At 45.9% G+C, this 15,935-nt stretch overlaps 1 protein-coding gene across 2 annotated transcripts in view; it reads left to right on the forward strand.

Moving 5' to 3' along the window:
- The window catches only part of LOC117369170 (vacuolar fusion protein CCZ1 homolog), a 69,170-nt gene that overhangs the window by 49,798 nt on the left and 3,437 nt on the right, over positions 1-15,935 (forward strand). The window contains exon 9 of one of the 2 annotated variants that reach the window (XM_033963277.1): positions 14,350-14,370. The exons of the other annotated variant lie outside the window; for it this stretch is intronic. Coding sequence (XP_033819168.1) covers positions 14,350-14,355 — 6 coding nt within the window. The 3' untranslated portion in view covers positions 14,356-14,370. Of the gene's footprint in view, positions 1-14,349; positions 14,371-15,935 lie in introns of those variants that run through there. 2 annotated transcript variants of the gene reach the window in all.

Genomic DNA, 15,935 nt, shown 5'->3' on the forward strand with positions numbered 1-15,935 from the left:
GCTAGATGGAATTTCTGATTTTTGAAATGATAACAATTATGCAAAATGATTTGTTATGTTTCCATATCCTGTCATTGAAATTTCACAATTAAAAAAAATAATAATAATTTTGTGCTGAGCACAATCAGTGGCCCAACCCCCACAATTAACATTGCCCTGGCCTTACCAGCTGATGACCACCTTCTGCCCCTCAGGTCCAGGGGCCAGAACTCGCCCAAGCTGCTGCAGCCCCCACCCCGTGCCTGCTCGGCTTTCACCAATGTCCAAATAGCCACGGAAGAACTGGTCTATTACCACGAAACGTTGGTTGAATACACTGTTTTGTGGTTTGTCTCACCCCCATTTTTTTTTTTTGCTTACTCAACTGGTGAAAGTATTTTATGCCAATGATGTCCAGTTGGGTAGAGCTAGCTGCATAATGGTTCACCTGTGACCTGAGGCTTTTTCTGTCATCTCTGTAGGCGTCTGGTGGGAGAACATATTTTGCAGTTTGTTTAAGTGGAGAGGAATTGCATTGGGCAACATATTCCCATTAATAAAGTCAGACTAAAACACTTTTACACTCTTTGTTGTCTGGACATTTTGCTTTTCCGTCATCTTGGTCCCAGTTTCTCTTTTCTGCTTTCATGTTAGTCTTCTGCTAATTCTCTTTCTAGCGTCTGCTGTCCATTTTCATTTATTCTCTCTTGTTTCATTCCCTCACTTCATTCTTCCTTTTCAGTTACTTCCCTTTTTTTATCTTTTCCATTCTTTTTCACTCAGAGGGTGGTGGATACCTGGAATGCGCTTCCGGAGGTTGTGATAGGACAGAGTACACTGTGGGGTTTTAAAGAAGGATTGGATAAATTCCTGAAGGATAGGGGGATTGAGGGATACAGATAGAGGTGGAGATAGGTTATAGAAAGAGTAATGGGGATTAAAGGGTTTAGACAAGGATCACTTTACCTGGTGGGCCGCCGCGGGTGGGGACTGCTGGGCGCGATGGACCTCTGGTCTGACACAGCAGAGGCAACTTCTTATGTTCTTATCCATCCAAATTTCACCCTTTCTCCTTTTTAATTTTCAGCTACCTATCAATTTTCCATCTACTAGCTCTCCCATCTTTAACAGCTTCCTATTTTCTTCCATCTAATCCCCATGACCACATTTCTACCTCTGTACTAGTGCTGCCTGATTCACAATTCGAATCGGTTCACCGATTCACTTCGGGTGAATTGATTCGAATTGGTTCAAAACAAAAAAAAAAAACCCAGCTTCCCGATTTGCCTGACCCTCCCCCCTCGCCCCCTAAAGCAGGAGCGGCAGATGCCGCACCTGCTTTAGAAGGCGAGGGGGGAGGGTCAGTCGGGAAGTGCTGCTGTCGGCTTCCCCCCTCCCGGCGTCCGGCTTACGGCTCCCACCCCCTCGGCCTTCCGCTCCCCCCGGCCTCCCCGCATTGTTTACCTTCCAGCCAGAACAGCCTGCAAGCAAGATTGCGGTGTTAGCAATCTTAGTACTGCTTCAGAGCTGGTTCTTTCGTTGCGGTCCCACCCTCTTCTTTGAAGAATGCTGGTGTAGAAGGACTGAGGTTGAAACAGACACTACAGAATGACAGTCTCTGGTATCCAGAGCAGATATTGTGATGTCATAATGCCTCATTCCACCAGTGCCTAAGAGCCAATCACAATAGTGATGTCACAATAGCTTCATTATCCTTGGCTCCAATAAGAATCAGAGTATGAATGGCCACAACCACTGACCCTCAAGCTTTGCTTTGAAGAATGCTGGTGTAGAAGGACCGAGGTTGAAACAGACACTACAGAATGACAGTCTCTGGTATCCAGAGCAGATATTGTGATGTCATAATGCCTCATTTCACCAGTGCCTAAGAGCCAATCACATCAGTGATGTCACAATGGCTTCATTATCCTTGGCTCACATAAGAATCAGAGTATGAATGGCCACAACCACTGACTTGCAAGCTTTGCTTTGAAGAATGCTGGTGTAGAAGGACCGAGGTTGAAACAGACACTACAGAATGACAGTCTCTGGTCTCCAGAGCAGATATTGTGATGTCATAATGCCTCATTCCACCAGTGCCTAAGAGCCAATCACATCAGTGATTTCACAATGGCTTCATTATCCTTGGCTCCCATAAGAATCAGAGTATGAATGGCCACAACCACTGACCCGCAAGCTTTGCTCTGAATAATGCTGGTGTAGAAGGACCGAGGTTGAAACAGACACTACAGAATGACAGTCTCTGGTATCCAGAGCAGATATTGTGATGTCATAATGCCTCATTCCACCAGTGCCTAAGAGCCAATCATATCAGTGATGTCACAATGGCTTCATTATCCTTGGCTCACATAAGAATCAGAGTATGAATGGCCACAACCACTGACCCGCAAGCTTTGCTTTGAAGAATGCTGGTGTAGAAGGACCGAGGTTGAAATAGACACTAGAAAATGACATGGGATTATTTCCCGCGGTTATCCGCGGGGACGGGAACGGTGATGAATTTTGTCACCGTGTCATTCTCTATAGAGACGTTTAAATGCCTATGTGGTGTAAATGCACACGTGTCAAATCTCAGTTAAAGTGTGTTACAATTTTTAACACACGTTAAATATTTAACATGTTAATCACGCCATTAACATGTTAAATATGCAGCCCTAGCAAATAAGTAAGATAAATTGATAATTGGGGCATAAAAGGCATTAATATGCAATGAAAGCATTCAAACTTTTATCAGAGCACTTAAACATATTTCAGGGAATTTGTGTATTTTTACATAATTTCTAGAAATTTCCTAGGTAAATAACATATTATACAAAATTTAAAGCTAGTCGTTGCTTTTCCACATAAAATTGTACCATTTTGTCACTAGCGCTTTTTAAAAATTACGACAACTCCAATACTGGCACCCCCCCTATTCCCTATAAACTTCGATTACAGCTGGAGAGGGGGCAGGGGGGGGGATTTCCCAGGGTAATTTCAGCCCAGGCAGGAATAAATACAGACGACATGTCCCTATTTTAAGGTGTCACGTGTTAATTTAGGGAGTGAGGTAAGGCAAGGCCCCTGTATAACAATCATCTCTACTTACTACAGGGATAAAGAGGAGGTTATAAAGGGAACACAGCCCCCCCTTTCTCTTAGGAAAAAGGAATGTTTTCTTTCCATCTGTCCAACAACATGAAAAGTGCCAGACAGGATTAGCACCGGGTCTAACAGCGAGGCCTAGTTTCCAGCCAGCCATAATCAGCATTTTCTTTCTGCAGCTGCTGGCTAACACGGGTGTTTTAATATCACGCACTGTAGATATTTATCTTACTTCAGGCTCTATGATGCAAAGCTGGGCTTTGAAACAGAAGGAAGCCCCAGCTGCTATAAAGAGTAAAAGGGGTGGGTCTTGATATACCACCTTTTCTGTGTGGTTACAATCACAGCGGCTCTACTAAGGATTCATAATTAGATCCCCTAAATATGCGTAATCTCGAGTGTGTGTGTCACCTAGGCAGTTGCCTAGTGCATGCCATGAGTGGTACGTACCCAGTACATAAATTAAATGTATTTGTGGTTGGGACTAGGCCTGGAGTTGGTGCACATCAGAAGGCCGAGTGGACGATGCAGAAAGGCTTGCAATAGAGCCACTCACAGATGTTGATCGTATGTAGGGTTGCCAGATTTTCCAATTGGAAAATCCAGACCCCATAGACCCGCCCTGTAATGCCTTAATTCCCCCCCCCCCCTTCCCCCCTGCTCTTGTTAGGCAGAGAGGAAGTCCGTGCATGTGCATAGTAAGAGGTGATAGGCTCAGGAGTAATCTAAGGAAATACTTTTTTACAGAAAAGGTGGTAGATGCGTGGAACAGTCTCCCGGTAGAGGTGGTGGAGACAGAGACTGCGTGCGAATTCAAGAAGGTGTGGGATCTCTTAGAGCGAGGAAGAGATTATGGTTACTGTGGATGGGCCAACTAGATGGGCCATTTGGCCTTTATCTGCCATCATGTTTCTATAACCATAAAGCTCTATGACATCACAGTGCAGGTGTAAAGAGCCTTAGCCAATAGGAAGAGGAGATGCAAATGTTAAGAACCTAGCCAATACGTAGAGGAGGAGATAGTGGCTGCTCTGGATGGGTCATTTGGCCTTTATCTGCCATCATGTTTCTATAACCATAAACCTCTATGACATCATAATGCAGGTGTAAAGAGTCTTAGCCAATAGGAAGAGGAGATGCAAATGTTAAGAACCTAGCCAATAGGGAGAGGAGGGGATAGTGGCTGCTCTGGATGGGTCATTTGGCCTTTATCTGCTCTTTGACCTCACAATGCAGGTGTAAAGAGCCTTAGCCTATAGGAAGAGGAGATGCAAATGTTAAGAGCCTTAGCCAATAGGGAGAGGAAGGGATAATAGTTACTGCGGATGGGCAGATTAGATGGGCCATTTGGCCTTTATCTGCCATCATGTTTCCATGTAAAGCCCAGGCACAGGACCCCCCCAACCCCCCCCTGTTTTGCATGCCCCGCCCCGTTCTTCCTTCAGCCCTGCCCCCACAAAGCCTCCTCTCTTCTTTCTGACAAGCTCCAGCTGCATCTGGATGCGCGGATGTGTGTGACATCATCCATGCTCAGAGGCCCTCCAGATGCGGCTGGAGCTCGTCGGGGCTTTCCAAAACCCAGACAAATGCCGGGTTTTGGAAAGTCCGTCCGGGAGCCCGGACAGTCCTCTAAATAGAGGACAAGTCCAGATTTTCCTGAATGCCTGGTAACCCTAACCAAGGTACGCCTATTAACCTGATTTTAAGCTCAAACTCCCAATCCAGAGGGTGGATGTGTCTTACAAACCAATTCCAGTTCATCAGGTCCTTGTTGGATTTTTTAACACTAATCCAAGCCCCTGTGTGTCAGGCCCTGTCTTAAGAAATCCCAAGATGTACCACTGGGAGTCATTAAACAGCTGGCAGCTTTGCTCACTGTCGAGATTCCTCCGCCGAGGAGACAGCAATCTCAATGTTATTGCTGGAAAAAGGGTGGTACCAGGATGTGCATCCCAGAAGTGGCCCCATGCCCAATTCTAACCTCTTGGAGCATTAAAGCTTGCTAAAATTATGTTGGGACAAAACTGCCATAGAACTAAGGTGCTCTAGATGTTAATATAAGAGAAAGAACTTTTAATTACAGTATATTCTCCCATATAAACAGAGAAAGGTTTCCTATAAATTACATCCCAAATCAGGTCAACTTTCCCTGATGTCCTCTCTTCCTTCCCCCTGGTACCCAGCATTTTTCTTCTTCCCTACCTCTTAACTCTCCCCCAGAGTATCCAGCATTTCTCTCCTCCTCCTCCTCCTCCTCCCTACCCCCACCCTCCAGCATCTTTCACCCTCCTCCCCATGAGGTTTTTCCTTCCTTATATCCATCGCCCAGGTCAGCGATACTTTGATCTACATAACACCAGAAGCGTTCCGGTCAGCCAGCACAGAACCTGAAGCGCGTGAGCATGCCAGCTCCCGCCCCTTCCAAAACAGGACGTTTCAGAGGATGGAAGCCAGAAACATTACTTAAGGTTGAGAAGAACTTAAAGCAGATCACAGAAAACCAGAAAAAAAAAATGCAATAGATCAAATGAACAAACTAAAGAATAACAAATCACCAGGACCAAATGGCAGACACCCCAGAATAATAAAAGAACTCAAGAGTTAAATTCCAGACTAGCAATCTGTAACTTCTCTTTCAAATCAATTGCAGTATTTCAGGAATAGGACTGCATGGGTGATCCATTAAACTAGAGACCGATAAGCTTGACATTCATGCCAAGCAAAATAGTCTGAAGAACAAAATAATTTACCATTTGGATAGACAGAGGAGAAAGTCTTGCCTTACCAATTTGTTAGATTTTTTTTTTTAAAACATATATATATATATTTTTTAATAGACATACGGACAACGGTGAGTCAATGGATAGAGCTCCTCTGGATTTTCAGAAAACATCTGCAAAGAAGCTCATAGGAGACTTGTCAGAAAATAAAAGTTATGCTACAGGAGGAAATTTTTTATTTGTGTATTAATATATAAGCACATAAGCATGGCCTCTGCCGAGTCAGACCATAGGTCCATCATGCCCAGCAGTCCGCTCCCGCGGCGGCCCCCCAGGTCAATGACCTGTAGTGAACTATTACTCAAGAGCATTTTGTCTTGTATAGTAACCCTCTAATTGTACCCCTGGATTCCCTTACCCTTCAGGAATTCGTCCAATCCCTCTTTGAACCCCAAAACTGTACTCTGCTCAACCACCCCCTCTGGAAGCGCATTCCAGGTGTCCACCACCCTCTGGATGAAGAAGAACTTCCTAGCATTTGTTCTAAACCTATCTCCCTTCAATTTTTTTGAGTGTCCTCTAGTTCTTGTTGCCCCCGCCAGTCTGAAGAATCTGTCTCTCTCTACCTTCACTATACCCTTCATGATCTTATAAGTTTCTATCATATCCCCTCTAAGTCTCCTCTTTTCCAGGGAAAAGAGCCCCAACTTCTCCAGCCTCTCAGCATACGAGAGGTTTTCCATGCCCTTTATCATTTTTGTCGCTCTTCTCTGGACCCTCTCGAGTATCGCCATATCTTTCTTTAGGTACGGCGACCAGTACTGGACGCAGTACTCCAGATGCGGTCGCACCATTGCCCTGTACAGCGGGAGGATAACTTCCTTGGTTCTGGTAGTGATACCTTTTTTGATAATGCCCAACATTCTGTTCGCCTTTTTTGAGGCCGCTGCGCATTGTGCTGCCGGTTTCATTGTTTTATCCACCAAAACCCCCAAGTCCTTTTCTAGGACTTTTCCCAATGCCTTTTCCCAATGTCTTTTCCCAATGTCATCCCCCCCATCATGTAGTTGTACATCAGGTTCTCTTTCCCTATGTGCATAACTTTACATTTCTCCACATTAAAACTCATCTGCCATTTATCTGCCCACTCACTCAGTTTGTCCAGATCCCTTTGGAGTTTTTTACATTCCTCTACAGATCTAACCTTACCGGAGAGTTTTGTGTCATCCGCAAATTTTATAACTTCACACTTTGTCCCTGTTTCCAAGTCATTAATAAATATATTGAATAGCAGCGGTCCCAGCACTGACCCTTGTGGGACGCCACTTGTGACCCCTTTCCAGTCAGAATAGTGTCCCTTTACTCCTACCCTCTGTTTCCTGTTTGCCAACCAGTTTTTGATCCATCTGTGTATGTCCCCTTCCACCCCGTGGTTCCACAGTTTCCTTAGAAGGCGCTCATGAGGTACCTTGTCGAAGGCTTTCTGGAAGTCTAGGTATACTATATCTATGGGGTCACCTTTGTCCAAATGTCCGCTTATCCCCTCGAAGAAGTGCAGTAGGTTTGTTTGGCAGGATCTTCCAGTACAGAAACCATGCTGGCTTGTTCTCATCAGCTTATTTTTTTCTATTTGCTCACTGATGCTGTTCTTGATCAATGATTCGGCCATCTTCCCCGGAACTGAGGTCAAGCTGACCGGTCTATAATTCCCCGGGTCGCCTCTGGTTCCTTTCTTGAAGATAGGTGTAACATTTGCTATCCTCCAGTCTTCCGGTATTACCCCTGTTTTCAGGGATAGGTTACAAATCTGTTGCAGTAACTCCGCTATTTCGTTTCTAAGTTCTCTTAGTATTCTTGGGTGAATTCCGTCCGGGCCTGGCGATTTGTCAGTTTTTAGCCTATCTATCTGTTTGAGTACGTCTTCGAGGCTTACCTCCATGCACGATAATTTTTCCTCTTGGTCCCCCTTGAAGAATTTTTCCGCCACTTCCTTTTCCTCCTTTACCACTCCTTTCCTATCCCCCTCATCCAGGGGTCCCACTTCCTCCCTCGCCGGCTGTTTCCCTTTCACATATCGAAAGAAAGGTTTAAAGTTCCGTGCCTCCTTTGCAAGTTTCTCTTCATATTCTCTCTTTGCTGTTCTGACTACGCGGTGGCATTCTTTTTGGTGCTTCCTGTGCTTTTTCCAATTTTCCTCAGTTTTATCCTTTTTCCATGTCCTGAAGGATTTTTTCTTATCTCCTACCACCTTCTTAACTTCTTTTGTTAACCATGCTTTTGTTAACTAGCTAAAAAACAGGAAACTACGCTGGGTGTCCAGTTATGGCATGAATTTCATTTCAAGTTTCAAGTTGAATACAATTTTGATTAAAACGCATTATCGTATCGTCAATGTGATGCACAAAATTTAAAATAAGGTACGATTGTGGACTGTATTATATGATTTATATGTGGACTGTATTATATGATTTATATGGATGTTTAAATTTCAATTCTTGGTATGTAATATGACTAAGAGAATAATATATTTCTGTATTTCTTTAAACATCTTGTATAGGATGCATTAAAATGATAAATAAATAAAAAAAAAAAATAAAAAATAAGGTACGACAAACATAGCATAACATACAAGAAAAAGATTCCCCCTACCGTTGTTGTCTCTCTCCCTCCATGCTGTGCCGTGCGTTGCCTTCTGGCCTGCCACCCAGTGTTATCTTCGGGCCGGTCCACTGTGAGATCAATGCAGCGTCTTCGGGCCGGCTCCCTGAGTGCAGCGTTGCACAAAGTTGTGGGCAGCGCGCGTCCCGCCCCCTCATCTGGAAGCCTTCCCTCTGACGTTGCAACGTCAGACAGAAGGCTTCAAGGTCAGGCACAGGACACGCGTAGGAGCCTTTTCCCACGGCTTTGTGCACTGCGGCACTCAAGAGAGCCGGCCCAAAAACGCCGTGTTGATCGCACTGTGGACTGGAGTCTGAAGAACACCATCTTTTGCCCGATGGACGTGCCAGCCCTGTGGACTGGCAGAAAATTTCGACGGGCCAGCACCGGTCCACGGACCGGCGGTTGAAGAACACTGGCATAGACCATCCACCCTACTCACCAGATCTTGCTCCATCTGACTATTTTCTGTTTCCAAACCTTAAAAAGAGTTTGAAAGGTCAACAATTTTCGAGTGATTCAGAGGCGATTGAAGTGGCGGAGTAGTTCCATCTTAATGTCTAACAAAAATTGGTCCACAGTCAACGTTTATTCAAAACAGGAAAAAAGATTGAAAAGGACAGATGACTAATAAATAAATAAGTAAAAAAATAGTTGTATAAATGTAACTATGATCCCCAACCCTTAAACAAGATAATGCTGTCGAATTTGTTGTGGATTTGTATATATTTTTGTTTTTTAACTATAATTTTTTATATTTATATATATATTATTTATTTTATATTATTTATTTTTTACTTTTTATTTTTTATTTGTTTAATGGACATCAGTATGAGCCATGTGAAAGGTGCCCAGTATAAGGCTCAGGCAGTAACTTTGCGATGACTAGCATCATCCAGATAGTATCTGGATAAAGATTGCTGCCTCATACATCATGTTTGTCCATGGCCAAAAAAAAAACAAATCCACAGAAGTGAAAAAATGAATCACCAAACTGTCCCTTGCAATCTTAAATCCCCGAGATATGGCATATAACCTCCTAAGGGTGAGTTAAATAAGGTATCTGTGGCAAAAAATGCTAAAGCTAAAATAAAATGTTATATGGTATAAATAACTGAAAAAAGTGCTGATGAAAAAATTGAAATGTTCAAGACTAAGTAATGAAAAAAAGTGAACACGCCCACCAAGAAAAAAAGAAGAAAAAATGAAAAAAGTGACAAGAAGTCCAAATATACAAAATCACATGCTTAAAAGAAGGGACTAAAGATTCATGCAGTAAGATAAAAAATGACTGGCAGTCAATCCATTAGGTCTGAGTGAAAAGCGCTGAACAAATCCAAATCAATATGTTACAAAGTCCAGCAGTTCATATGAAAAATTCAAAGAGAACATAAATTCTATAGGTCATCACTTGAATGCACATATGTCCCCGATTTGAGAAAATGATGAATACTTAGCTTCCATTCACTCAATGTAGCGAGTGTTTCTGAAATCAATCTCCACTCCATGACATCAGAGTATTCTGGGGGGGGGGTTACAGAAACTTCAGACATGTAAGTTTCATGGCTCCACATCATTCCATTCTTGGTAGGGCTGAGAACTTTTCAGCACCCCTTCATACTGTTTTGGGGTTTTTGCATGATCTGGAAAAGGGAGCAATGAATGAAGAAATCAAATTTGCTGATGACAAAAAATGATTCTAAAGTAGTTGAATCATGAGCTGATTGTGAGAAGCTGCAGGAGGACCTTCGAAGAGCGAGAGTCAAAACTGGCAGCTGAAACGTAATTTGGATAAAATGCAAAGCGCATACAGCACATACGAGGGGGGGGGGGAGGAATAATCAAATCCTAAAATCACCGTGCAACAGCGGTTCGAAAAGCAAAGAAAATGTTTAGGGAGTTACTTGGAAAGAAATCAGATGACGCCATCCGTATTAAGGATGTGGATTCATTAAAAGGCGGAGAGTAGAAGCTGATCTGGGGGAGGTGGGGGAGAGGGCAGGAAACTGCTGAAAGGCAAATTCTAAGCAGAGAAAAGTTAGGAAAAAGATATTATGGACATTGATTTCCCGGCTTCCAGCGGGGGAGCACCGAGAAAAGAAACCGCGCCCGCACTAGACGCCCGCACTAGACGTCCCCACGTAGACGTCCGCACTAGACGTCCCCACTAGACGTCCGCACTAGACGTCCCCACTAGACGTCCGCACTAGACGTCCCCACTAGACGTCCGCACTAGACGTCCGCACTAGACGTCCCCACTAGACGCCCGCACTAGACGTCCGCACTAGACGTCCCCACTAGACGTCCGCACTAGACGCCCGCACTAGACGTCCCCACTAGACGTCCGCACTAGACGTCCCCACTAGACGTCCGCACTAGACGTCCCCACTAGACGTCCGCACTAGACGTCCGCACTAGACGTCCCCACTAGACGCCCGCACTAGACGTCCGCACTAGACGTCCCCACTAGACGTCCGCACTAGACGTCCCCACTAGACGTCCGCACTAGACGTCCGCACGTAGACGTCCGCACTAGACGTCCCCACTAGACGTCCGCACTAGACGTCCCCACTAGACGTCCGCACTAGACGTCCGCACTAGGCGTCTAGTGGGGACGTCTAGTGCGGGCGTCTAGTGCGGACGTCTACGTGGGGACGTCTAGTGCGGGCGTCTACGTGCGGACGTCTAGTGCGGACGTCTACTTGGGGACGTCTAGTGCGGGCGTCTACGCGTGCGCGTCCTCGTGCGCGCGTCTTACATTCAGCACCTAAACCCCAAACTCAGATAAATGCATTCCCAGGCCTTGTTCTCCCCTCCTCCAGGTCAGATTGCTGTTGAAAGCTGAGGCAACAGGAAATACGTCAGCCTCGGGGAGGATCGGAACTCAAGCTGGAGGAGGATGCACAAGGTTCTCACGGAGAAATTCACAACCACTCCCTGCAGCTCATAACCCAAATTCCACTCAGCCTGAGAAGGGTTCCGGCACGCAAACTGTTCAACAGCAGCCGAATCAGACAGCGTGCAGGGTCAGGGGGCTTTGTTACCCGGTCGCATGACTGCTGAAGGCAGCCAAAGCCAGAAAATGTGAACTTTAGGACTGAAGAAAAGGCGAGGGAAAACCTCACTCCTCCCTTGCAATAGGGACACCCTCCTTCTCCCCCCCTCTACAGCTCTAACTATGTACCTCACTCCTGCTGGCCCTAGTGCCCTCCATCATACACAGATCTACTAATATACCCCGTTCCTTCCTCGCAGTGCCTTCTGGTACTCACAAACACACACCCCCCCCCCTCCAGTTCTGCCAACCTTCTGTTACCCCAGTACTGAGAACTCCTCACTCTCTCCCCCCCCCCCCCACACACACACACAACACAGCTCTGCCAATGCACCTCATTCCTGCCTTGCAAAAAGTAGTATAGATATACATGTTCCATATTAAGCTTCAAATCGCACCAAGACCTCAAGGCCTGTGACAGCACTGACTGCTAATGATTCTAAGCGAAGCTAGTTCCTACTTGCAAAAAGGTGCTTCTAGCACTGCCTAAGCAAGAGAAGCTTGCAGACACAGCCCAGCGCCAGCCAAGCATCCTTACATAAAACCAAAGCGCCACCCACTGGGCAAAGGCCTCCATTGCCAGGCAAAGTCCCGGTGCTATTTCAGGAGTTAATACAAACAGAGTGAGGTTCTTGTCTGTAATGGGGATTCTCCAAAGACAGCAGGATGTCAGCCATAAACTAGTAATATCTCCCAATGATGTCAGAGACAGATTAGCTTTTCTAGAGCTCAGAAAAGCCTAAAAGGCCTTTCTGAACATGTGCGGGCCACCTGTTTCTTCTCCGGCACTAAGCAGGTTCATCCCTAAAGAGGAGGTAGGAGGGTTTGAGTGGTTAACTTATTCTGCTGTCAACTGAGCTCCCCTAGTCCAGGTAAGTAACTCACTTTCTGCATGAGTCAGACACACACTGGTGACTCCTAAACAGAAGACTTGAAAGACTTACAGGGATCTCAAAGTCCCTCCTCGAGGGCTGCAATCCAGTCGGGTTTTCAGGATTTCCCCAATAAATATGCATGAGATCTATGTGCATGCACTGCTTTCAATGCATATTCATTGGAGAAATCCTGAAAACCCGACTGGATTGCGGCCCTCAAGGAGGGACTTTGAGATCCCTGAGCTAGGGTTACCCTATGGCTCCAGAAAAAGGAGGATGGATGGAGACACATGGGTTTTATTGTCACTGAAAGCAATGGAAGTAAGGAGGACAGATCAAGACGTCTGGATTTTACTACCAACCCCCCCCCCCCCCCCCCCCCCCCCCCCACTACCACATATTGGCTCTTGGAAGTCCTAATCACCAAGACATCCAAGTGCTGATTTTTGAAACCGTCTTTTTGGACGTCTTGCAAGGCGTCCTACTCCCTGTGAGTCCAGAAAGGGGGAGGAGCTTGCTGAAGGCATGTTCTGGGCAGACTTAGACTGGGATGTCCTGCGGTAATAATTGAACCTTTCCCAGGGTGTCCTGGACAGAACTTAGACATTCTGAGCTAGACCTGTTTTAAAAGTGTTTAAGTGCCAAAAAGGTTCACAAACTGACCCCCGCCCACTGGTCACTGACTCCTTCCCACCCCACAAAGATATGAATGAAAGAGTACATACCTGTCTTTAGAACAGCAGCACCTGATATGGGAAAGCATAGTATATCACACAGATGTCTTAAGTAGCCCAGTGGGGGTGGGGGGGGGGGGGCTAGTGAGTCATAGAGAAGAGGACCCAGGCTCACGAGCCACTCTAACCAACTACATTTATACTGGAAAGAGTGAGGACACCAAACCCTCCTTTACTAGCCATAAGGGCTATAGGGGTGTAGACAGGTAGGTATAGTAGGTTTGGAGGGCTCAGCATAAATTATAAGGGGTATTTGGTAAAATGTACTCCTGGCACTCTATGTGAAGTTCACAGCAGTGCCCTCTAAAGTGCCCCATGGCCAGTCCATCACTCCTCCCATGTCCAAATGGTCTAAATTTAGATGGTTCTGAACTAGGATGTTTTTGTGGTCGAAAAAAGCCCCAAAAAAGTTAAAACGTCCTAAGGTTGGACATCCTGTTGGCCAAGACATCTAAATAGGCAATTAAAATTTTTTTTGGGGGGGTATGTCTAGCAGTTTTATATTGCATTACATTAGTTTCTTTTATTCTGCCAACACCTTGCGGTTGTAGGCGGATTACAAAAGGAAGAGATTCTGGTCATTTCCAGAAGATTACAGGGAAGCTATTGGTTGGAACATTTGGAGTCTGGCAATGGAGTGAGGATAATTGGTTGTATCAGGAGTTTGGCTTGACATATTTCTTGAACAACCTGGTTTTTATTTCCCTCCTGAAGGTTCTGTAGTTCGGTGCTGAAATCAATAGATTGGAGATGTGGCTGTCTAGTTTCGCTGCTTGCGTGGCGAGTAGTCTGTCGTGTATTTTTTTACGCTGAATGCCTTTGATTGGGGGGTGGGTGAAGGGTGTCTGAGTTCCACTTGGTCTGGAAGAGCTGTTCCTTGTTAGGCGAGTGTTCAGGTAAGATGGTCCATTGCCATGTAGGGTTTTGAAGAGCATGCAGTAGAATTTAAAAAGTATTCGTGCTTGTACAGGTAGCCAGCGTGTGGCGGTGAATGTGGTCGAACTTCTTCAGTGAGTAGATCAGTCTGAGGGCTGTGTTTTGCACGGTTTAAAGTTATTTTGCTGGTTTCGAAACTGGCCGTTAGTTCGTTCCCAACTTTGGACATCTCGCGGGAAATGTCAGGCTTCGATGTCCTATCGAAAATGCCCTTCCTTGCCTTTTTGGGTTATCCATCCTCAATCACATGGACAGACTCTTGCAATTTTTTGCTTTTCTTTTTTTAGAACTGAGATGGATGACAGGAGCCAGTCTCTTTGGAGAAACTGCGCCACGCTTACAGAAAAATGCCGGCACTGTTGGTATGAGGTTTTTTTTTTCTCTCCATTGTATATGTCCGAACTGATTTATTTCTGATTTGACAAATGCTGCTATAATACTAATTACTAGACTAAAAAGTTATTTGCTTTGACATATACAATGTAATATTTTTGGGTTTTTTTTAAATATTTGGGGGGGGGGAGGTTTCCTCCATCACATCGGACACTCCCAGTGAAGAGAAGTTAGCAGCCTTTTACTTCAATACACTTGTAAGTGCATGGAGCTTTACAAACAGTGTAAGCAGTTAAAAATTAAGCCCCTCCTTTGCAAAGCCACGCTAGTGTTTTTAATAATAATAACTTTATTCTTATAAACCGTCACACCACATAGTTCTAGGCGGTTCACATCAAAGAGAACTGTGCAATCAGTGGAAAAAAATACAATTAACACGGAAGTGCATTCAAGAAAAGTCACCGGCCACAGCGGTAACGGCTTGGACGCTCAGAGGAATTCCATGAGCGTCTTATTTAATAATCATTTATTTAAGAATTTATATTGGTATTTTATTTCATAATTTATATTCCACATATCCTAACAATTCTGTGCGGATGTACTCAAGCATTTTTCCTCAACTGTCCCGGCGGGCTCCCGGTCTATCTAATGTACCTGGGGCTCCTTTTACGAAGGCTGCGCCAGCGGTTTTTTTAGCGCGCGCCAGCCGAAAAGCTACCGCCTGCTCAAGAGGAGGCGGTGGCGGCTAGCGCGCGCTATTCTGCGCGTTAAGGCCCTCGCGCGCCTTCGTAAAAGGAGCCCCAAAGTGACTTGCCCGGGGGTCACAAGGAGCAGGGCGGGATTCAAACCCACAACCTCAGGGTGCCGAGGCTGTAGCTCTAACCACTGCACCGCAACACTCGTCGGAGGTGTTACTGCGGCGACCGGCGTTAAAAACGCTAGCGTGGCTTTTTTTTAAAGGAGGGGGTAAGTCTTGTTATACTGTTTGTTAAACTCCATTCACTTAACACGCTCCCTTCCTTATCTTAGGAGAGCAGGTTAATGATTTAATCTAATGAGGTTAAAATGATATTAGAACCTAGGTCTAGAGAGTTGCACGGGGACAGAATCCCACCCGTCCCCGCCAGGATCCTCTCCGTCCCCGCCAGGATCCTCTCCGTCCCCGTCAGGATCCTCTCTGTCCCCGTCAGGATCCTCTCCGTCCCCGCCCGTCCCCGCCAGGATCCTCTCCGTCCCCACCCGTCCCCGTCAGGATCCTCTTCGTCCCCACCCGTCCCCGTCAGGATCCTCTCCGTCCCCGCCAGGATCCTCTCCGTCCCCACCCGTCCCCGTCAGGATCCTCTCCGTCCCCGCCCGTCCCCATCAGGATCCTCTCCGTCCCCGCCCGTCCCCGCCAGGATCCTCTCCGTCCCCGTCAGGATCCTCTCCGTCCCCAACCGTCTCCGTCAGGATCCTCTCCGTCCCCGCCAGGATCCTCTCCGTCCCCACCCGTCCCCGTCAGGATCCTCTCCGTCCCCGCCCGTCCCCGTCAGGATCCTCT

Source organism: Geotrypetes seraphini, chromosome 11 (assembly GCF_902459505.1).
Source record: "Geotrypetes seraphini chromosome 11, aGeoSer1.1, whole genome shotgun sequence".
Classification (NCBI taxonomy): domain Eukaryota; kingdom Metazoa; phylum Chordata; class Amphibia; order Gymnophiona; family Dermophiidae; genus Geotrypetes; species Geotrypetes seraphini.